General features: G+C 49.5%; 1 protein-coding gene across 1 annotated transcript; it reads left to right on the top strand.

Annotated features, from left to right (window-relative positions):
* The first annotated feature begins 1963 nt into the window (after positions 1–1963).
* On the top strand, positions 1964–23960 carry LOC147689119 (uncharacterized). Its single transcript, XM_086939870.1, has 2 exons — positions 1964–3493; positions 23763–23960. The coding sequence occupies exons 1-2, from the start codon at positions 1964–1966 to the stop codon at positions 23958–23960; spliced, it is 1728 nt and encodes a 575-aa protein (XP_086795996.1).
* The last annotated feature ends 290 nt before the right edge of the window (positions 23961–24250 follow it).

Raw genomic sequence — 24250 nt, 5'->3', positions numbered from 1 at the left:
CAGGGAACCAGGACTTCACTAGGACCACCTGTATTAGAAAGAACAACCACCAAAGAATAAAATACATTTTAGGGGTATAGGTAAGAACACATTACACATGATGCAAAACCAACATTCAGAGGTGTAGGGAAAGGAAAACACATGATGCATAAAACATACATTCAGCGGGGTCATAACAAGGCACATGATGCATCAAAAACACATTCAGAGGTGCAGGGAAGGAAAAACACATGATGCATAAACATTCAGAGGTGTAAGGAAAGAAAAACACATGATGCATAAACCAACACATTCAGAGGTGTAAAATCAAGGAAGACACATGATGCATAAAAACTTTCAGAGGTGCCAGGACATAACTCAATAGCACAAAAACACATTAGGCAATTACCATCACATAGATAATCACATTGCGCCTAAATAAAATCACATACCAGCACCCATCTAATAAAGGGACTAAAGAGCCCTGTGTCCAGAATGTCAGGGCGCGCTGCCTTGCAGCGCCAGTCAGGGGTGCGCCACTGGCGCAAAACCTAAACGTTGCAGGTGCCCACTACTTGCTGGGCCCCTGGGAACACCACAAGACCTAAACGGTGCAGCTGCCTACTGATTGCTGGGCAGCTGTGAGTCAAAACTGCGACAGGGTCCTCACTGACCCTTAGGCGCAAACTGCGCCCACTGCTGGAGCCACACATGCTCTGAACTGCGCACGTTGGAGCCACACGGGCCCTGGACATCACTTGTGTCCCCCAAGTGCCCCACAGACTCTTAAAACAATATAGGATGGAGCCTCTCGAGCTCTGCACAAATATCTCGCAGGCAGGAGGGGGCGGGCACCGGCAATGTGCCCCGACGCCCCCTTCTAACTAAAAATGGCCCCCAGAGCCTTCTCAGGGCTCTACAGCAAATGTTGGTGCCTTCGGTGGAGCCTCCCCCCGGGGGACTCAAAAGAACAAATGCCCCCGGAGCCCTCACAGGGCTCTAAAACAATATTGCGGGCATGGAGCCTCTCAGGGCTCTTCAGGAACAACTCTCCCCATGTTGGAGCGGCCCACTATCAAGTGGGGCCGCCCAGGGTGAAGGCATCGGCAATGTGCCCCGGGCCCCCTCCGCCCTCTCCCTCAGCAATGGGAGCCCCGCACCGGCGGCACCGGCCACCATCTCCCGGGTGCCTTCTTCTCTCCTTCTTGGGCTGCGGGGGCGGGACTTATGGCCGGGCCGTGCTGCCATTGGCCGGCCGGCCAACCACTTCCGGGTCGTCGCGGGCAGCGCGGCGGCCCGTTTCAGGCACTTTTAGGCTGGGGGATAATTAACCGAGGGGTGGGCTCCCTCGAGTTAAATTACAAATATAAAAATAGCGGCCAGGCCCCTGGCGGGGTGAGCCCCTGCCAGGAGACCAAATCATAAAAAAATAAGCGAGGGAAGCACTCGCCATGGCACCCCCAGCAGGGTGGGCACCTGCACAGCTAGCAAAGCGCTACCCAGCGCTTAGGGGCAGAATAAAGCACTCTCAAGCGCTAAAGGAAATTTAAAGCGACCCCTGTGCTTAAACCAGAGATAAAGCGGCGCTAGGGGTGAAAGCAAAGCACTCCCAGCGCTAGGGACAAGTAAAGGTCCACAAGTCCAGCAAGGTCCTTCAGCAAAGGGCACTCGTCCCCTTACCTGCACTTAATTTTCGGAAAATGCACCGCCGTTTGGCGGGTCCGGGTCCCGGGGTTGGACTCTTGTGGGCGCCATCTTGGCTTGGGTGAGTGGACATTTAGGCGGGCGCCATCTTGGAGCGTCCCAACGCTCGAGCTGTTCATTGCGACGCCTACTTAAAGTCATCCTCTACCGCGCAGCGGGAACGCGCAGTGGGACGCCGTCGCTTAGCCGCAGTTGTGCCAGAGTCCTGCCCGTCTGCGCTCGTCCGCGTCGAGGAAGCGTGAGCGGGGCCTGGACTCTGGCATATAGTCATTATACCATCATGCAGAATACCTTGACGCTCAGGTACAATCGCGCCGCCCTTCTCTCTATTAGACAGAGGCTTTTGGTGTGTGTTCATGAACCTGTGCACCCGTTGTCGGGTCATTATGACTGTGCCTGTGGCAGTTTGTCACTTGATACCCCCTCTGGGGTGCGCTCTGGGGAAAGGGATGCCCCAAGTACACGTATTAATATCTCTGAGCGTGTACTTAGCATATGGAGTCTGAACGTGAGATCGTTGGTCAAGCACCATCAGTCCTTACGTGACATGATCGAAAAGGACTCTACTGACCTCATTTTCCTCACTGAGACTTGGCTTCAGGATGCGGATACTGCAATAATCAATCTGGCATTCCCTTCCAACTACACAGTGTTCACTCTTAACCGCACCTCTAGAGGGGGTGGCATAGCTATGGTGTTAAAATCTTGCTTCCCGGCTGAATGGAAAGCTCTTGATTTACCAGCGTGTGAGAGCGCTTCTTTTAAGGTAGCCTTCAGTCATCAGTTTACTCTTAGCTGTATGCTTATCCACCGCCCGCCAGGGAACGACACTGTCTTCAAGGCCGCTCTGGTTGACGTGGTCAGCTCTTTAGCTCCAAGATGTGCCAATTTTAACATCGTAGGTGACCTCAATATTCATTTTGATCAGAGGCCATCAGCACCTATCAATACCTTGCTAGCGGACCTTGAAGCCATGCAAATGAACCAACTAGTTACCTCCCCTACCCACATTGGAGGTCGTATCCTTGACCCCTTCTTTACCACACTGGAGCGGGCTAGGGTCTCTGACCCGATGGTGGCAGGTTGGACTGATCATCTGTTGGTTAAAGTTTCATGTCCTATAGATGACCCACAATTTAAACCCGTGGACAGACTGATCCTTAAAAGAAATTGGCATAAGCTCAAACTGGAGGAGTTTTTTAAGATCTTGGAGGCACATCCCCTGGGCAATCTGCTGAATGTGGAACAAGGATATGAGCAGTTTCGTAACTGGGTCCTGGCCGCCCTTGACTCTCTTATACCGATGCGCTGGTTGAAATGCCATGCTAAAGTTCCCAGCCCATGGTATAATGATACTCTTGCCGAGCTTAAGAGAACGTGCCGGCAAGCTGAGAGGGCTTGGAGGAAATCCTTTGATCCCACTTTGAAATCTTTGTATTTTGCCCAGCTTAAGATCTATCACAGGGCAATCTGTCAAACCCGGGCCGCACACTATGCTTTTGAGTTTCAGAATAGCCCCAACCCACCTAAATTAATCTTTAAGGTTCTCAAAGACCTTATGGGGAAACGGGCCACCTCGGTGGAAATCTGCACGGACTCTCACTGTGAAAGTCTGGCATCCTTTTTCGTGGAGAAAGTGCAGGCAATCTACCGAGGATTTACGTCATCTGTGCCCGGTACTGAGCAAACTGGTGTGATGGCTACGGTTCATGAAACCCTATCCTCCCTGCCAGTAATGTCTGACGAGATTTTTGATACTCTGAGCCTCAAAATTAAATCTGGTTCTCCATTAGATCCGCTGAAGCCAGAGGTACTCAGACTTCTTCCTCCCCTATGTCGTAAGCCTATCCTGGATCTGATCAATTTATCGCTCACTTCGGGTGTGGTCCCTTCTTCCTGGAAGCAGGCAGTGGTCAGCCCAATCTTAAAGAAGCCTAACCTTGACCCCCTATTACCAGAAAACTACCGTCCCATCTCCCTCCTGCCCTGGACCGCTAAGGTTACTGAGGCACACGTAAATTCCATCTTGTCCGCCCACCTTTCTCGAAACAACATTCTAGACGAGAGCCAGAATGGTTTTCGTGCACAACGTAGCACTGAAACTGCACTGCTCTTTATGACCGAGCACTTGCGAACGGTGCTAGATGCTGGGCAGACAGCGGCGCTCCTTCTGTTAGATCTGAGCGCCGCGTTTGACACGGTGTCTCATGACATTCTGATACGGCGTTTGGAGGAAGTGGGAATTGAGGGGACTGCTCTCCAATGGTTTCGCTCTTTCCTCTCGGACAGGTTTTTTAAAGTGGCTATTTCACCTGGTCAGTCCTCTTTCCATCCACTGGGGCTGGGGGTTCCGCAGGGCTCTGCGTTGAGCCCCACTTTGTTCAACCTATATGTGAAGCCGCTGGCTGCAGTCGTCAGACAATGTGGCCTTACCATGACATCGTATGCCGACGACACGCAGCTGGCAGTGACACTCAGCGGTGATCCCGAGGTGAACGCTCCCAGATTCCGTGCAGGACTCATAGCCGTGGCAAATTGGATGCGAACTAACTGTCTGCAGTTAAATGCTAAAAAAACCGAAGTCCTGATTTTAGGAAAGCAGGCGGAGCTTTGGGGAGACCAGTGGTGGCCTCCAGAACTGGGGGTGACTCCCATCCCAGCTGCCGAAGTTAAGAACTTGGGGGTCTGGCTGGATCCTACACTCTCCTTCACCAGTCACACAAAGAAGGTTGCAGCTACCTGCTATGGTATTCTGCGAGGGCTGAGACCGGTCCTCAAATTCTTCGACCCCCCTACTCGGCAACTGGTGGTCCAAGCCTCCATTCTCTCTCGGCTGGACTATGGGAGTGCGCTGCTGCTCGGAGTGAATCAGGCGGAGGCTACTAGACTGCAAAGGGTGCAGAATGCCGCGGCGCGTGCCATCGTCGGCCTTCCTAGACAGTGCTCTGTCTCTGCAGTTTTGACCTCGCTCCACTGGCTGCCGGTCAGACAGAGAATTAAATTTAAGGCTCTCTGCCTGACATTTAAAATCTTGAAGCTCTCTTCTCCCCCAACCCTTGCTAAGCTTGTTACCTCCTATGTTCCTACGCTGTCTCTTAGATCGGAATTTCTCCATCTGGTGGTTAGTACGCGGTTTAGACTGAGTAGGATGGGAGGTCGCTCCTTTCGAGTACTAGCGGCAGGACTATGGAATTCTCTCCCTGTCCATATTCGAGCCTTGAACAGCCTCACTTCCTTTAGGCGTGCCATAAAAACTTTTTTGTTCCCAATTGCTGACTGATTCCTCTTCTCCTTCCCAGCATCGATTTGTTGTGTTGTGGTACCTGATCAGGCGCCGGGACGCCCCTTGGCTGGGGCAGCTGCGTGCCTTAGAAATACTACTAACATAACATAACATAACATAACATAACAAAGGGAAGCAAAGGGGACCTAGTAAAAGGTCTCCAGAGTCCAGGACATCAGCAGTCCCTCATATATCCAGGGGCTGGGCAGGGCCCAGGGATTCCCCTGGGCCCAAGCAGCAGCACGCCCCTGGCAGGTTTCAAGTCAGAAACAAGAACATTTTAGAGTGTCACAGCACCCTTTTTATACCCAAAATCCTTTGTCTAAAGGGTGCAGGCAGTGTGAGAACCAGCTAGAACTGGTTATAGGGAATTCCTTTCACAGGCTAGGGACATCAGACGCACCCCAAGGGGTGGAGCCAGCATTGTGTGGGGAAAACCCAGCCTCATTCAGGACCCTCAACCAGACGGTCAATCCACAAGCAGGTCCAGGCTCACTCCTCCCCTCACATCAGCATGCTAAACACTCCATCCACCACCGGGGCAGACCCTCCTAGACTCTTGGAGCCAGGCTCACCAGCCAATCACACACCAGACACAAATTACACAAACATGCCAACTTCTAAAAGTGGCACTTCTACACTAGACACATTCATGCCGCATATATCATTACGCAGCATTCAATCTCCCGAGTTCGCACATACCAAACACGACCCTGCACTCCCCACACATCAGGAACTACCATGGGCATACATATTCCCCATTCATTCCTATGAGAGGGCAGGTCACTCACCACACATACACAGAGAGCTCAATCACTTTACACTGTACCACAGTGAAAAAGTGCGCAGAAGCCTAAAATCACCAACACCAGGTACCAGAAACCGGCTAGGAAAAAGCAAAAAAAAGTCTCGGGGTGAACCTGCCAAAAGGGCCTGGTCCAACATGAGGTATTCTACAAATAGGTCTGTTGCCTGCTGTTGGACTTGGCCCTTTTCCCCCAAACTTTTTCGCTTTTTACCCCCCCCTAATTTGAAATGTCTCCCCCATGGTAATAAACCTGTATAGGCCATGTGTGGTGTGAGACACCTTGTTAATATGTAATGTCATGCAATGGTGTGAGCACTTGTCAATTTCCCCCATTGTAAAATGTACCTTGGTAAAATGTTGTGTTTTTAAAATTGCTGCCATGGCTGTGCGTTGTGCCACCTGACTGCAGGAGGTTAGCAGTCTAGTTGTTAGGTACCCAGCCACCCCTGCATTTGAAGGGAAAGCCTGGCACCCAGGGTGCTCTACTCCTCCCTCTGAGCCAGTTAGAACTAGTTTGCCTGTCTGAGGTGGGTTAGCGGTCAAGTTGTCTGGTACCCAGCAATCCCAGCATTTGAAGGGACCTTCTAGAACCTTCCAGCCTTTCTGGTACAGGAAGAGCAGTAGAGATGTGATGAGCAGAGACAGAGCTGGGACAGGAATGTGAGGGGACCTGCTGCAAGGGGATACCGCCACTTGGACCTGTGTGCTGGACCCTGCACCCATCTAAAACCCCTCTACTGTCCCCAGGGCTCGTAAAGCCCCACTTCAGGAGCTCAGGCTGCCGTGTGGGAGGAGGGCCACACTGCAGTGGGGATGGTGAAAGCCTACCACCCTGCTTTGATGATGCCCCCACTACCTGCTGACCTGGCCCAGTAGTGCTACTGCTCTGTCCCCCGGGTCCCTGAGGAAGGAGGGCCCCCCTAGGTCCCTGGAGCTGCCGGGACCCTGCACTATGCAAGCGCTGCGCCAAGAAGCACCGAGAAGGGAAGGAGTGTTGTGGACTGGACCCCCCAGGAGGTGAGAAGAGTTACCCTGGGACCCCTGGACGTGTTACTGGGACTGTCCGCCCCCCCTTGCGCTGTGTGCCTGGAAGCGCTGGCCTGCAGAAGACTGCTTGTGTCCCCAGAGTGCTGTGACCAAGACTGCCCTGCTGATTGCCTGCCAAGCGCTATAATCTGGAAAGCGCTGTGCTGCAGAAGCGCTGTATGGGGAGGATTGTACCCCCAAGGAGCTGTGCTGTGAGGAGCTGCCTGTTAAGCGCTATAACTTCAAAGCGCTGGAGAAGTGCTGCTGGCCCTTTGAGCCCCAGGGCCCTGAAAGCTGTGTGGCTCGAGTGGCCTGCGCAGGATTGAGGAGCTGAGAACCAAGAGCAGCCGGTGAGTGGGGCGTTGGTCAGACTGTGAGGAGGGTAGAGGGCAACGGGGCACAGGGTCGGTGTCCGCCCTCCCATGACTTGGAATATAAGAGACCTTGGGATGGAGCCCAAAGTGTGAGGGCCCCCCCCAGTTGGCCCTGCTTGGATGGTAAACATACCCTGAAAAGGGCAACGGCCTGAAGTGCGAACTGGTGTAGGCTGGATGTCAATGCTTTGCCCCTGGGTCCCCCAAGGAGTTATTAAAGCCCCAAGAGCTAGGGCCAGGACTTATGTTAATGCTGGGTTGATGTTCAGGCCGATGGTTTCGCGCCCAATGTGCTTATGGCCTAGTGTTAATGCCCCTGTCAATGGTGGGCATCCCCATGCGTTATACTGCTGAGGCCGACTGCCCCTCTAGGGAAGTGTTTGTCGCCCGAGAAGATATTTAGGGTTGCCCTAATGAAATGTTTATTCCTGCCCAGTGACCAGGTCATAGGAAACGTTTGATTGGTTGTGACCGGGTATTTCCGTTACTGATGTCAATGTATGTTGATGTGTCACGCCTGCTAGGTGATCCTACGCTGATTCCAGGCAGATATACAAATAAGGTTGTGGGCCCCTGCGGATGTTATTTACCTGCCTAAGTGAGCCGAAAGTACGCACTGGTGAAGTGCGCAATGTGTTGGATGCCCAGGGTATTGCTCAGGAATAATGCACCAGTGTTGATATGCTTATGGTTAAAAGCCTAATGTCACAGCTTAATGCGTATGCCTAAGGTTCTATTGCATACAAGGTGCCTACTACCCTGATGAGATGGTCATCCCCCTGGCCTAAGGTGATGAGACCGATATCTAATGTTGATGTGCCCTTTTACTGCAGGTGTCCTGCCCCTGTGCTGGCCTGACGTGTCATTCCAGGCCCCAGTTTACATCCCATGTTTATGAGAAAACCTGCTGCTTTATTACAGGTGCTCCTGTCTGTTGGGATTGCTGTGATACCATGAAGTTTTCCTTTACAGGGGTCGGGTTGGAGTTATACTGCATGGGGTGTCCTGATGCTAAAGTTGTACTTTGTAGTTACAGTCTACTGCTAAGGATGAGAGCCTGAGTTGGCCCCGCCATAGTGACCCCCGGTTAAATGACAAGTTTAATCACCTTCTTTATTTCAGCCACAGACTTACAGACTCAGCCCTTACTTCCCATGTAAATAATCCCCCCTGATACACTTGGCTCTGGTGCCAGTTGGCGCCGTGTTGTGATACCACTGTTTATGCATTTTTGCCTTGCAGGTTGGAGATATACTAAATTACTTACTAATTTTCCAACTCAAACTGGTGTTCTGCCTGTTTTTTGTCGTGCCTGGTGTGTCGTCTGTGGGTACTGCGGGATTGCTTCACATGTCCTCCGAAGTTTGGCCTGCCCGCTTGGTTCCGTGCTACCCCTTGGAGATTTGGTAACCCCATTTCGTACATTGGTGTCAAGCGGTGGGATAGGACTTGTGTTTGCGCAGTACCACAGCGGCCACAGGTTACACCACAAGTAGAGCTTTGAGAGTATTTACAGCCTGGTTGTGGGGATTATTGTTGGCTGAATACTGTGTTTCCTGTATTGCTTCCTCCGAAAAAGGGTTTTGAATTGTGTCCCCTTGTTCCACTGTGGGTGTGTCCCGGGAAACCTCACCACGATGGGGTCGGTTTATGATGAGGTGGAACTGATGGAGTACACCGAACAGGAAGTGTTAGACTTCCTCAAGGAGAGAGGGATACCCCCAGTAGGAAATATTAGGAGAAAGTTGTTTCTTTATGAGGCCCTCAAGAGGGGGGAGCCCTAAAAGATCGGTGGGGACCTGTCTGATTACCCCCCCCAAGTATTTGAAGGGTGGATTCGGTAGAAGCCAGTCGGAGGGCTCCCAATCCATATCCCTGGAGGGTAATTACCTGGATGGAGAGGAGGAAGAGTTTGACAGGGCAGAGACGCCAGAAGCTAATGCATACACCAGAGATATGGGGGAGTCGCACACTGGGTCCAGTCCCAGGGGCACTGCCCCATCCCTTTCCCTGTTCCCGGAAGAGTGGGTAGATAGGAGGGAAGAAAGGGAGCATCAGCTAGCGCTGGAGAAGCTCAGGGTTGAGCAGGCCATGGAGTTAGCGCAGCTGAGGATTCAGGAGCAGAGGCTAGAGACAGAACTGGTCCTAGCCCAGGAGAGGATGGCAGAGGCGGAGAGGGCCTATGCCAGAGAGAGAGTAGCTCAGGTGGGTAGGTTGTTCCCTGAGAGTGGTTTTAGGAGTCTGGATACACCAGTGAGGGTGGGATCCAGTGGTGGCAGCGAGTGTAGGTCCAGTGCAAGGAGTCCCACTCCAGAAGCCCAGGAGACGGTGCCTGATTCCCAGGAAGAGGGGAACGGGTTGGTGTTTAGGGGCAGGGGAAAGCTGTCCCACCAGTCCTGGGGAGAGTTTGAGGAGGAGTGTTGGACTGCACTGGAGGATTGGGTGGTGAGGACAGCAGTGGAGGATTGGGAAGGGCTGTGCCATGCAGTCATCAGAGAGCACATGTTGAGGAGTTGTTTCCCAAGTCTGCGTCACCATCTGTTGCAGTGCGGGTTCTCAGACCCCAGGGAACTTGCACGGGAGGCAGACCTCTGGGTATGTGCCAGAGCATCTGGGAAGGCTGAGGGGAGTGATCCTGAAGGGAGTGGTGCAGGGATCTTCCGACCCAGCGAGGCGGAGGAGGTGAGGAATGGCCCAGCTAGGTCCCAGGATAGTGAGAGGGTTGTAGGGCCTCACATCCCATCTATAGGAGGGAGTGAGACAGGGAGGTGTCCCGAGTTGCCCCAACCGCAGTCACAGGGCCTGGAGAGTTCTTTTAGGGAACTCCAGGTTGGGAGCCGAGGCTGTCCTGATGTGCCATCCATAGGAAGGAATCCCCTTATGTCAGGAGAACCCGGAGCATCAGTGGTTCGGGGGTCTGACCAGTCACAGGGTTTAGATCCTTGACTGGGGTTCCAGGTTCAGGGGTTGCCTGACCTGGAGGATGGGGTACCTGTAATTCAGGTCCCTACCAATTTGACTCCCACAGGTACTTCTCTCGGTGGGAGGGTGCGGAACTCTGGGAGGGGGTGCAGAGAGAGGAAGGTCTCTCTTCTGTCACCGGCTCAGCCACAGGGCGCAGATCCCGGGTTGGGTGGCCAGGTTGAGGGTTTGCCGGACCTGGCGGGTGGGACATCTGTGATCAGAGTCCCCCTAGATTTGACTCTCAGGGGTACTACTCCAGTTAGGAGGGTGCGGAACTCTGGGAGGGGGTGCAGGGGGAGGGAGGACTCGCCCCTGTCACCGGTTCAGCCTGAGGGTTTCGACTCCAGGTTGGGGAGAGAGTGGTGTTCTGAGGGTGTCCCGCATAGGAGGAGAGGGCGGAACCCCAGAAGGAGAGGTAGGGGGAGGAGAACCTCGCCCTTGGTGGCTGGTCAGCCTGAGGGTTCAGACTCTAGGTGGGAGGACCAGTGGCAGTTTGGTAGGAGGAGAGTGGCCAAAGGGTACTACGGGCCTGAGGCTAAAACCTCCCACTCTGTGAGAGAACGAGGGCCAGAGACTTCTGGATGGTCTAGAGGCCAGTCCTGGCCACATCCCACTAGGGAACACCAGTGGGGTGGTTTGGTTGGTGAAGGGAGGGTTGCGAGAGTGAACCATTGGGTTCCAGAGTGGAGAAGAAACTGCAGGTGCTCCTGTAGTTACGGGCCTGCGTCCACCTTTTTCCGCCCCAAGCAGGGAAACCCATCAAGGCATTGATTGGTCTACCCTGGCTTTTGGCTGGGGGGGAGTTGTGTTGGACGTGGCCCTTTTCCCCCAAACTTTTTCGCTTTTTGCCACCCCTGATTTGAAATGTCTCCCCCATGGTAATAAACCTGTATAGGCCATGTGTGGTGTGAGACACCTTGTTAATATGTAATGTCATGCAATGGTGTGAGCACTTGTCAATTTCCCCCATTGTAAAATGTACCCTGGTAAAATGTTGTGTTTTTAAAATGGCTGCCATGGCTGTGCATCGTGCCACCTGACTGCAGGAGGTTAGCAGTCTAGTTGTTAGGCACCCAGCCACCCCTGCATTTGAAGGGAAAGCCTGGCACCCAGGGTGCTCTACTCCTCCCTCTGAGCCAGTTAGAACTAGTTCACCTGTCTGAGGTGGGTGACGGTCTACTTGTCTGGTACCCAGCAATCCCAGCATTTGAAGGGACCATCTAGAAGCTTCCAGCCTTTCTGGTACAGGGAGAGCAGTAGAGATGTGATGAGCAGAGACAGAGCTAGGACAGGAATGTGAAGGGACCTGCTGCAAGGGGATACCGCCACTTGGGCCTGTGTGCTGGACACTGCACCCATCTAAAACCCCTCTACTGTCCCCAGGGCTTGTAAAGCCCCACTTCAGGAGTTCAGGCTGACTTGTGGGAGGAGGGCCACGCTGCAGTGGTGATGGTAAAAGCCTACCACCCTGCTTTGATGATGCCCCCACTACCTGCTGACATGGCCCAGTAGTGCTACTGCTCTGTCCCCTGGGCCCCTGAGGAAAGAGGGCCCCCCTAGGTCCCTGGAGCTGCTGAGACCCTGCGCTACGCAAGCGCTGCGCCAAGAAGCACAGAGAAGGGAAGGAGTGGTGTGGACTGGACCCCCCAGGAGGTGAGAAGAGTTACCCTGGGACCCCTGGACGTGTTACTGGGACTGTCCGCCCCCCCTTGCGCTGTGGGCCTGGAAGCGCTGGCCTGCAGAAGACTGCTTGTGTCCCCAGAGTGCTGTGACCAAGACTGCCCTGCTGATTGCCTGCCAAGCGCTATAATCTGGAAAGCGCTGTGCTGCAGAAGGGCTGTATGGGGAGGATTGTACTCCCAAGGAGCTGTGCTGTGAGGAGCTGCCTGTTAAGCGCTATAACTTCAAAGCGCTGGGGAAATGCTGCTGGCCCATTGAGCCCCAGGGCCCTGAAAGCTGTGTGGCCCGAGTGGCCTGCGCAGGATTGAGGAGCTGAGAACCAAGTGCAGCCGGTAAGTGGGGCCTTGGTCAGACTGTGAGGAGGGTAGAGGGCAACGGGGCACAGGGTCGGTGTCCGCCCCCCCATGACTAGGAATATTAAAGACCTTGGGATTGAGGCCAAAGTGTGAGGCCCCCCCCCAGTTGGGCCTACTTGGATGGTAAACATACCCTGAACTGGGCGACGGCCTGAAGTGCGAACTGGTGTAGGCTGGATGTCAATGCTTTGCCCCTGGGTCCCCCAAGGAGTTATTAAAGCCCCAAGAGCTAGGGCCAGGACTTATGTTAATGCTGGGTTGATGTTCGGGCCGATGGTTTCACGCCCAGTGTGCTTATGGCCTAGTGTTAATGCCCCTGTCAATGGTGGGCATCCCCATGCGTTATACTGCTGAGGCCGACTGCCCCTCTAGGGAAGTGTTAGTCGCCCGAGAAGATATTTAGGGTTGCCCTAATGAAATGTTTATTCCTGCCCAGTGACCAGGTCATAGGAAACGTTTGATTGGTTGTGACCGGGTATTTCCGTTACTGATGCCAATGTATGTTGATGTGTCACGCCTGCTAGGTGATCCTACGCTGATTCCAGGTAGTTATACAAATAAGGTTGTGGGCCCCTGCGGATGTTATTTACCTGCCTAAGTGAGCCGAAAGTACGCACTGGTGAGGTGCGCAATGTGTTGGATGCCCAGGGTATTGCTCAGGAATAATGCGCCAGTGTTGATATGCTTATGGTTAAATGCCTAATGTCACAGCGTAATGCGTATGCCTAAGGTTCTATTGCACACAAGGTGCCTACTACCCTGATGAGATGGTCATCCCCCTAGCCTAAGGTGATGAGACCAATATCTGATATTGATGTGCCCTTTTACTGCAGGTGTCCTGCCCCTGTGCTGGCCTGACGTGTCATTCAAGGCCCCGGTTTACATCCCATGTTTATGAGAAAACCTGCTGCTTTATTACAGGTGCTCCCGTCTGTTGGGATTTGCTGTGATGCCATGAAGTTTTCCTTTACAGGGGTCGGGTTGGAGTTATACTGCATGGGGTGTCCTGATGTTAGAGTTGTACTTTGTAGTTACAGTCTACTGCTAAGGATGAGAGCCTGAGTTGGCCCCGCCATAGTGACCCCCGGTTAAATGACAAGTTTAATCACCTTCTTTATTTCAGCCACGGACTTACAGACTCAGCCCTACTTTCCATGTAAATAATCCCCCCTGATACACTTAGCTCTGGTGCCAGTTGGCGCCGTGTTGTGATACCACTGTTTATGCATTTTTGCCTTGCAGGTTGGAGATATACTAAATTACTTACTAATTTTCCAACTCAAACTGGTGTCCTGCCTCTTTTGTGTCGTGCCTGGTGTGTCGTCTGTGGGTACTGCGTGAATTCTTCACATGTCCTCCGAAGTTTGGCCTGCCCGCTTGGTTCCGTGCTACCCCCTTGGAGATTTGGTAACCCCATTTCTTACACCTGCCCTTCTGCGCGCTCTGGTACTCCAATAATCCAAATGTTATTATGGCATGATCTTCCCTCATAGTCGTCCAACGTTGCTTCTAGATCACAAGGTGGTTTGGAGTTCATTACCTTGGTGCTGTGTAGTTTTTGAATCGCTCTGATGTCCGGTCACCATGGTCTCCATCGTGGTTACTTTATCTCTTATTTTTCCCAGGTCTGCTCTGAGCAAGGAGACTTCATTTGTGACTGTGCCTATTCTTTGCTCTAGGGCTGTCATAATTGCTTTCATAATATCCTAGAGGGAGGGTTCATCAGTCTCGGAGTGTGGCTAGGCAGGTGGAGTAAGCAATGGTGATATCTCTGTTTCCACTGTGTGGCTTCTATTTGTCGTAAATTTGTCAAGTTTAGTCTATTAATCACTTTTGGTCCTCTCGCACCATCATCTCCGGTAACTAAACAGAGTTTGTTGACTCACAAGGTTTTAGCAGTATGGGGGATACTTCCTGTCGCCTGCCTGTGGAGGAATACTCTCCTCTCTGCCTGTCGGGTTTCTCTCGTTCTCAAGTCTTGATCGACATTACAATCCTCTCCAGCGAGTCACCTTAAATTAGGGGGAATTCCCTAGGACCTGAACGTGGTGTTGGCTTTTACCAACCGGTGGACGCTATTTTTCTGGTCACTTGTTGTTTAAGTTAGTAATTAGGGGCAAGGGGGACTTACACTGTGCTGTGAGTCAGCTCACCCTCGCCTTTCGGCTTGTAATAAGTGGCAGACATCTTGTTACTTCTATTTCTGTAGAGAGAGCTCAAGTTTATCACTCTTCTTTGGAGTCCAACCCTGCCCTTGGTAATTTCCTTTTAGTTTGCTGTACTCCCCATATCATATAGCATGCCTCTGGGCTGCCGCTGATTATGGCTGTGACCACCCGGGGGTATATTTTGCGTCAAAGCTCACCCTCACGTTCTTACTATTAGGGTGGGACTATTTCAGTTCTTTCACCCAATGTTACTCCAAGTTGATGGGCCTTCCCAGGCACTTTATGGTTTATTCATGTTTTACTGTCTGAAAGCTATGTTTTATTGGGTGTGGGCGGGGTTGCGGCATTCAACACCCTCTTACCAGAGTCCAAGGATTGGAGCATGTCTTTTCTTCCCACTGGCCTTGGGTATATCTCTGCGTTACATGGTGGTAGTGGTTGTAGTCTCTAGGCTCGCCCCTTTGAACAAAGTGGCTTCACATTCATGGCCTGCTCGGGGCCTCTCCTAGTCTTCTCTGTCGCCCTTGGGGGAGGCATACAGAGGAGGGCGATGCGCCACACCCAGCATGTCTTTCTCCCCCCGTCTCATGACTTGCCTTCTCCATTCCCTCACCCCCTCGCCCTGTTCTTTTGGGTGCTGCGCCTGGTCAGTGATCAGCTTCCTCAGTCAGGAGTGAGGTACCTGTATCGTGTTCTCCGGTATATTTTTCGCTGCATGGTGATTGCGGTTTCTGGGCTCGTCTTCCGTGTTCCGCACATCCAATTCTTCTCTTCCCCACTGTCCGCTCTGGGGGCCCACCTGCTCTCTTTCAGCTACCTTTGTTCGCTTCATCGTTTGGAGGAATTGTGAAGGAGGACAAGGCTTTGTGTTCTGCGAGTCACTCTCTTCACGCCTCACGATTCGTCTCCTCCACCCCCTTACTCAGGCCGGCGCTCTGCTTTCACTCCCCATGCTAGTCACTGGCTCCTTTTGCTGGGAAGGCCCACTGCCCTTGGCTGTTCCTATTGCCGCTCCCAGATTGGAAACACGGTCTCCCAGCGGTCACGATTAACGTGAGGTGATTCAGGTGCTAATTCTGGTTACACTGATGGCTCTGGTTCCCCACTGTCGAATCAGTTGGTCGGATATTTAGGGTGTTTAGGTGGATGCTTCGACAGAACTGCTCTGTTGGTGGCCATCTTCTTCGGCGTTCAGCCACACCCCATCTAGCACCATTTATAGGGGGAGGGTGGCACATAGCCACCCTCCCCAAGTCAATTTTGGCACCATGGGGCCCATCCCCATATACCCCTTGTTGGGGTCTAGCTCCTCACATTCAGCGGGAGTCACCATTGCTTCCACCCACATGGAGTAGCTCCTAATGCTGCTTCTTGTGGGTGGGAGCAATATTTTGATCATTTTTTTGCCTGCATCACTGCAGAAAGGGAGACAGATCAAAAGTTCACTCTCAGCCAGCGAGAACATTTTTGAAGTTCTAGCTGACCGGGAGCGGATTTGGTGTTGGCTCCCGCTTGTCAGAAGTTTTGATAGTGCTCCCGCCGATTGAGAGAAAACACAGGTTTTCCTGCGCACATCGCTGTGGGCAGTGAAACCAATATGTCCCAGGGGTGGGCTCCTCAAGACATAGCCCACGATCCACCTCCAGGGGTGTGATCCATGGGGCCTTTTGCGGCTTAGGGAGGAGGGCCGTGCAGCCCCCTCCTCTTTTTGTTAAATTTAAGCCCCAGATATGGGCCCCCCAGATCTTTAAAGGCTTGGGGCGTGTGACCCCTGCCCTCCATGTAAAGACGTGCGCGCCTTTAGGGTAGGCTTCCCGGGGACTCTGGAGGCTACGGGAGGGGTTGTGCAGTTCCCTTCCCAATATAAAGGAATTTCAGCCCAGGGGTGGGCTCCCCAGGGCCTCTGCAGGCTTGCAGAGGTGGGGGGGCAGGAGTCACCCCTCCCCATATAAGGTATTTTAGGCCCAAGGAATGGGGTTCCCCCACTGAGTCCCTACACAGGGCCTAGAGTGTCACCTGAGGTTTGGGGGTTCCCCCTACATGGCCTAGCGGTTCAGAGTACCCCTACCGTACCCCCTTATATCTTAATTTTTGTATGACTACAGGACAGGAAACTAAGTCCCCAAGACCTGTAATGACTCCCAACAACATTTTTCTCATGTTGCTGGCAGCCAATCAGAATGCTTGCTCTTGTAAGAGTCTGACTCTAATGGGAGCGTGATGGCCCAAGTGAAATAAAGCTCTCTGGTCCAATCAGAATGCTCTATATTGAAGTTGGTGCTCTCGTGAGAGTCTGTCAAGACTCTTGTGGACATAACAGCCTAGATATTTGAAAGAACAAAGGGTTCCCCTGCAAAGAGGTAGCTTGACAAGAGCAAGGAAAGAGCAATACATCTTTAGAATATATCTTGAGCAAGAATTTGTACAATTAGATTAAGGGTGTATACCAATACACTGATGACTTAATCCACAAATACATTAATCAAATATATGATACAAATAATGTCAAGATCTGAGTTGCTTTGTATTTAAAGAAGCAAAATATTATAGTTAGTTCAGCTAACTGTAACTCGCGCCCCCGCAATGCACTGCTGATGACATCACATATTACATCACTCATGACATGGTCAGTGACATCACTGATGACATCACTCATGACATCTCAAATGACATCACTGATGACATCACTGATGATATCATCAAGTGACTGTGTGTTTCTGTAAAGTTTAAATATGTTTAATAAATATAGGCCAAGGTGTATTGAGAAATGAGTGGGTGTATGAGTGTCTGAATGGATGATTTAGTAGGTGCGTGACGGACTCTATAAGTGAGTGATTCCATGTATTTTATTGAATACATGGGTTAATGATTAAACTGTGTGAATGTCTTTATCAGTCTGTCTGTTTGTGTGTAAGCGGCTGCATGGGTTGGTGAATAACTACATGAGTGTCTATATGGGTTATTGATTGGTTGTCTGAGTATCTGTATGGGTGCCTGAGTGTTTGTGTGGCAGGGGGTGTGTGACTGTGCATAGATGTGTGAGTGAGTGATTCACTGGCTGTATGGATTCAAGAGTGCGTCTGTGAAGGGCTGTATGGGTAGGTGAGTGTGTGTATTGGTGTGTTGGTGAGTGAATGGATGTCTCAGTGGTATATGTGTGAGTAACTACATATGTGAAAGACAGTATATATGAGTGTTGGAGTATATAAATGGCTATATGTGAGAGTGAGTTATTATGAGATTGGTTGTATGGATGAGTGTGTGCTTGTATCAGTGATTGTATAAGATCATAAGTATGTGCAGCTGTATGTGTAAGTGAGGTGTTGTGTGTATAACAGTATAGGTGAGTAAATGGGAGTATGATTAATTATTTGCACGACTGACTAGGTGTGTGAGTAACTCTATGGATGAGTGGTGGTGTGTGAGTGTCTATATAGGTGTATGAGTGCATATGATAGTCCTGTACTGATGAGTGACCAAAAGTATGAGTGACTGTATGGGTGAATGAGTGGATGTATGTGTAGACCTAAGGATCAGTGAGTGGGTTTGCAGTTGTTGGTGTTGGAGTGTCTATGGTTTTGAGAATGGCACTCTGTAATTGAGAGTGGGTGTATCAAAGGTTATATTAGGGTATGAGAAGATGCATCAGATTATCACGTGAATGATGTCATCAGTGATGTCATTTGAGATGTCATCAGTGATGTCATTTGAGATGTCATGAAGTGATGTAATATGTGACATCATCAGCAGGGCATTGTGAGGGCGCGAGTTATAGTTAGCTGAACTAACTATAACGGCGGAATTTCTCTGGTTTTGTATGAGTGAAATGTCCAACTAACTATGACGTCCCTGAAACCTTTGGTTTTTTCAGTGAATTATATATACATATATATATCACACTCCACGTTTGTCCAAAAAAACAAGATGCCCTCCTCAGCAGGTTCCAATATTTATTTTAGCAGGAGGTCTGGCATTTCCTTTAAAAAACAACTTTTCTTCCTGCTTAAGGCGTTTTGGTCCTTCCCGGTCCTTGATCACAGGCTTCAGTGTGGCTCTGACACTTTCCTTCTCTGGTACTCTTTTCAGCAGGCTCAATGTCATTGTTGCCCTCTGTGGGCCTTTCTGATAAGTGTACATGTTGCACGGCATGTTGGGAATCATAGTGCCACAAAAGTCAATTATTACCCATGAGTGGGTGTGTGTTGCCAAACTGTTATTTATTATAAATGGAATGCCAGACCTCCTGCTAAAATAAATATTGGAACCTGCTGAGGAGTGCACCTTTGGTTTTTGGATGAACTCGTAATGAGATATTACGGCGGTCCTGCTGCTCAAGACTGCACCACCACAGGAGTAACACTGTGGGTCCGCTTTGGCTCTGAATCAAGCGGATCTGAATTGTGGGGAACAGCAGGTCAGCTTGTACATATTTCTTGCACATAATTTTAAGAGGCCCACTGGAGGGTTTTAATTATACCAAGGACACTCCGTCTCAGGCTACCTTTATAAATGCCATGATACAAACCTTGAATGTCTTCTGTAGAGAAATGTTTCTTCTAGATTGTTCTCTGTTGGTGCATATCCTGAGAACTCTGTACTCATGTGGACTGTATGAATGTCTTTGCTGGACATCCTATAAAAGGATGTGTAGAATTCTATGTAGAGGAGATCCCTTTCCCTACTCTTAGAGGGCAAATCTGTGCCGTACTTTGCTTAGAACCGTACTGAGTTCTTCGAGTTTATGATTATGTACTTTATAGCTAATTTTACTTATGGCACATGCTCTGAAACCTGCCTATAACTCATTATATACAATTTTGAAACTTCTGCCCTTGTCTGTCATTCATATGAGAATGTATATCACCTGCTACTAACTAGATAAAATTGACTGCAGTGACGGCTCCTGTCAGTGAGCACCAAATTCCGTCTCTGTACTTTACAAGAGCAGACTATAACCCATCTTAATTAAGGCCAAGTGCAGAAATGTTGAAACTCTTTAAGTAATGTGGCTCCTTAAGCAGTATGTTTAACCAGTATATATAATGGATCTTGCAGGATTAACACCTCATAATGGTACACATATAAAGAAACCACCCTGGGGTTAACGCAATTCCACACAACTGGTTGGGCAAGCTGAAAGGGTCATCGCAGTATGATAAGACACCCATCCCTTCCAGTTAATATGTAAGAAGGCCAGAAAGGATATAGTCACTTACTCTGATGAGTCCCCTGCCCTCCACTCCAAAGTTCTTCACTGTGACCACTTAACTCTGACACTACTATTTAACAGGACCCTTGTTAGTGACTTTGTGTTTCAGCACAGACTAAAGCTTCAAGTGATGGAACAAAGCTGATGGGTTTGTTCGGCGACCAAATGAAAGCAAGGCTTTTGAAGGAATATACATCTTTTTAACACATTCTTTTCCCCCGCAGGGAATTACAACGCGGTTGTTACAACGACCACGTTGTAACCCCACATACCATTAGCCCGTAAGTCATAACAGCGACTTGCGGAGGGGGGCGCTGGATGTTGGAATAGTTTAATTTACTATTCCAACTCCAGCATGTGCAACAGTAGGGAAGGTGTTGGATTTTAAAACCAACACCTTCTGCCCCTCTGCAAGTCGTTGTCCCAACTTGCGAAATAATGGTATCCTTGGTTACAAAAAGGTCATTGTAACGACCGCGTTGTAATTCCCGGCAGCTGAAAGGAAAAAGACCCCTTTCTCAACACATTTAGTAATACCCTCCCCCGACATCTCAACACTAATACTCCCTCAATTCTGCTGACACCATCATCACTCCACTTGTCCCATCCCACTCCATTCCCCTTCCTCATTAGTACTGTTCCACTCACTTTTTACCACTGACCTGTACAGTCTCATTAGGCTACACAGCTCATTTACAGCTATCAGCCATCTTGGGTTTTAAGTGGGGCAGGTCGTAAAACTAACTTTAAAATGGGTCCCTAAGGGAGCCTGTGCACAGATACTTATTTTAAGGCAAAAGCATGGATTTATTTCTAAGTAGTGCATGTACAAAACCATAATATAATCCATGTCAACAAAGCAGTCCCTGCTTTCAGTTTACCTTAATTTTCATTTCATCCTTTATTTCCTGAGTATTTGCTTTTTTTTTTTTAGATGCATATATGGCGTTTTATTTTTATGTAACATATGACTCTTGTATAGTACACATTGTGAACTGGCTCACCTCCAGGTGTCTAGGTGAGTTCCGATTGTGGTTCGGTGTATATCATGGAACACAACTGAGTCCTGCGGCTGAAAGCAGTATGAGTTTCTCACATTGCTTGCCAGTGTGCCATTAAGGGATTTGGACTACTTCCTATCCTTGCCATCTCTGCAAAGCACACAGAAAGGCGGCCACATGTAAATAGCACCCGTTAAAAAGATGCCAGAAAAGAAAGTAATTTTTTGTGATGAATTCGCTTCCCTTCCCTCCACTCCAAAGTCCTTCAATTGTTTTTTCCAGATGTTGTGTTTCTGTATTTTTATTTTAATGCAACGTGACTTGTATAGTAAATATTGTGAACTGAGTCGCCTTTTGGTGTCTGGGTGAGCTCAAATTACGGGTGGGCATTTATGATGGGCATGAATGAGAGCCCTAAGGCTGAAAGCAGTACGAGTTTCTCACTGTGCCTGCCAGTGGATCTTTAAGGAGTTCAGACTAAACGTACATGCAATCCTGGGCCTCTGTGCAGAGCACACAGAGTGATAGTCACATATATGCCAATTGTTAATGAAAGAGGTACTGCACGTGTGCTGCAGGAAGCTGGGTCATATCAGTTGTGCATGCCCATCTGGGCAACTGATGCCAGGGCTGTAGGCCCCTTTCATCCCCACATCTTTTTTAAATCTGCCATTTGCATACTTCATGTCCCCTCGTTCCTGTTCAGCACCAATTTCCATCCTCTCCTTCTGTACATATTTCCTTTAATCAGTGCAGGAAATGAGAGAATAAGAAAGCTATTATTGAGCTGGATCGGGGCCTGCATCAGTGCAATATGTTGAATTTGTCCCTGGATAATTTGTCTGTTTAACTTTCTTAGTAGCTATCGGCCAGATTCATCATAGTCCCGTTTTGCGAGTCCTTAATAGCGATTATTAAGGAATCACTATTAAGGACTTGCAAAACGGGATTCATGTAGGAATCGCTAAATAAATTACGATTCCTACACAATCCTTATTTGCGATTAGCAAATTGCTAATCGCAAATAAGGAATAACTCCCCATTCATTCCTATGGGCCGAAAGCCCATAGGAATGAATGGGGAGTTATTCCTTATTTGCGATTAGCAATTTGCTAATCGCAAATAAGGATGCGATTTCAAGAGTGCCAGGGGTGTCTAAAGGACACCCTGTACCACCCCTGAAATGTAATCTACATTGGTGTTGCGCACACACATGTCCAAAGGACATGTGTGTGAGTGTAACAAGCAACTTAGAAAAATGCATTTAAATGCTTTTTCTAAGTTTTCGCTATTTACCACGAGGTTTCACCTCGCGGTAAATAGCGGCCCAAAATTGCGAATTCGCAATTTTAAAAAGGTACATGAATTGCATTTAAGGAATCTCAAACAGAGATTCCTTAAATGCACTTCCTCGCAAATGTGCGAATTCTTTATTTGCGATTTTTGCATTTGGGATGATGAATCCCAAATGCAAAAATTGCACTCGCAAAGGGCCAGATTCTCAGATTCTGGCCCTTTGCGAGCGCAATTAAGCATGATGAATCTGGCAGTATATGTACAATGTAAGGAGGGTTGTATGTATGTGTGAGTTATTACACTGTTAATGTACATACCACATACTAATTTACTTTTTTATTTAATTTCTTTTGTAACGCTATTTGTCCTATTGTAGGGGTTCAGAGCGCTTTATATTACAAAAATATTCTACAGAGACAATAAATCATACAAGTGCATAAATCAATGTTTACGGGATTTTTACATAAAACAGTGAGCGGTAGGAGATGTAGAAGCCACATAGCATCCATAAATAGCAGACCTTATATGTGAAAAGCACCTGTTCTTGAGAAACAAAGTCTGGATCTAAAACATAAAGCAGTTGATGCTTGTGCTAATAAGACATTTTGCTACCCACATTTTTTTTTTTTTAGCAACCTGGAAATAACGAAAGCTTGAAAAAAGCAAGGTTCTAATCATATGGCTTGCAGTTTGCATGAGGCTCCGTGATGCCGGTTCTAGCTCAATGAGCTGTATTACATTTAAGTAATATAAGGATCTGTTTGACAAAAGCAGTAACCGACTTAAGCGATTTACATAAAATACAAATCTGCATGTAACATGTAGGATTGCCGCCTGGCCTGATTTTTACTGGCATGGGCAGTATTTTGAGGTTGCAGCTGGTACACAATCGCCAAAACCTTCCCTCGTCCGTACATACTTTAAACCGTAAATATTACAAGAAAGCACTTTAAAATGTATTGTAGAGCTGGCTTAATGATCCGTGACTGCTACTTAGTACAGTGGCGGCTGGCAGGGAACGGGGATGGCAGGGCAGGGACGAGCATGAAGGGGGAGAGGGTGGGTCAAAAAAATATTAATAAAAAAAAACTTTTGACGGCAGTCGTCACTCCTCTGTTGCTCCTCTTCCTGGCGAGTCCTGGAAGGAGGAAGCACACAGCCTCCCAGAATCCCCTAAGCCAATCACAACGCTGTGATTAGTCTGAGTGCTGTGGTTCAGCGCTCACACAGGGGCTGGGAGGCCGGGCATGTTTCTCACCAGGCTGTGCATTAGAGCCTGATGGGGAACATGCAGTGTACGCATGGCTGTTTGGCCGTCCCAAGATGGCCGGGCAAAAAGTAATGGCACTTAGAGTACGCCCCCCACTCCTCCCCCTGTGACCTCTGGCCCGCCCGCCCTAACCCAGCCCCGCAGATTGTTTCCCTGCTCTGAAAGCAGTGGGGTGATGCTCCTCTGCATTAGTGGGGGAGCCGCTTCTGAATTAGCATATAAAAGTGTGCATGTTGGTTTGGCCATCCTAAGATTGCCGGCCAAACTGACATGCGCACTAGCAGTGCCCACCACTCCTCCTCCCTGCCATGACCTGCCCCGCCGTGCCCTAGACAAGCATCGATTCAGTAGTCAGAGAAAAATAAAATGATAATAAAATTGTTTATCATTATAATCTGCTGCCTCGGAGCACTGGGTCAACACACCTCCACCCTTGCGTAGGAGCCGCGCCTGGTCCCTCGTGATTTGTCAGCATAGGTCAATTCCCAGAGCCTGGCGCTGATGCTCAGTGCTCTGACAGACTTCAGCTGCTGCTGTAGCTTTCTTGGACTCGAAGAAAAGCGGTTGTCAGGGGTTACAGTTACTCTGTTACGCTCTAGTCCCCACCTGTACTGTTCCTAGTAGATCTGTGTTACCACCTGCAGTCACAAGCAGGGCTCCAGCTACGAATGCTGGCAGATGCTGTAGCCTTCAGAAAACAGAATTTGGCTCGAGTTGATCGTCTCAATCTGGAGACTGGTAGAAAAAGGCTGAAAGGTTGTGCAGCAGAAAGAAGCCCCATTCTGAGCTCCAGTCATGGTCAGTTTGTAGATTTCAGTTTTCCTTTGCTGAAAACGAGATAAGCAGAGAGGGGCTCTCCAATCATTCCTCGAGTTGTGCCTTGATGCTCATTTTTTTGGAGCATTGGTGTCCTCTGAGCTGGCTCTTCATACATTAAGTAAAACAAACTGCAAATAAAAAAGCACATTGTGGGGCAGATTTACAAGCCCCTTGCTCCACTTTTGCGTCACTTTTCCCATGTTGAAAGTGACACAAAAGTGGCCAAGGGGCTTGTAAATCTACCCCCGTCTGTTATTAACCAGCAGGTACACATTTGGTTTGGTCCTGGCCCAGTGGGACCTGCCAAGAAGCG

The sequence above is a fragment of the Lissotriton vulgaris genome, chromosome 10, assembly GCF_964263255.1.
Source record: "Lissotriton vulgaris chromosome 10, aLisVul1.2, whole genome shotgun sequence".
Classification (NCBI taxonomy): Eukaryota; Metazoa; Chordata; class Amphibia; order Caudata; family Salamandridae; genus Lissotriton; species Lissotriton vulgaris.
Note: the sequence above shows the minus strand (reverse complement) of the source record. Positions and strands in the feature narration are given on the sequence as shown.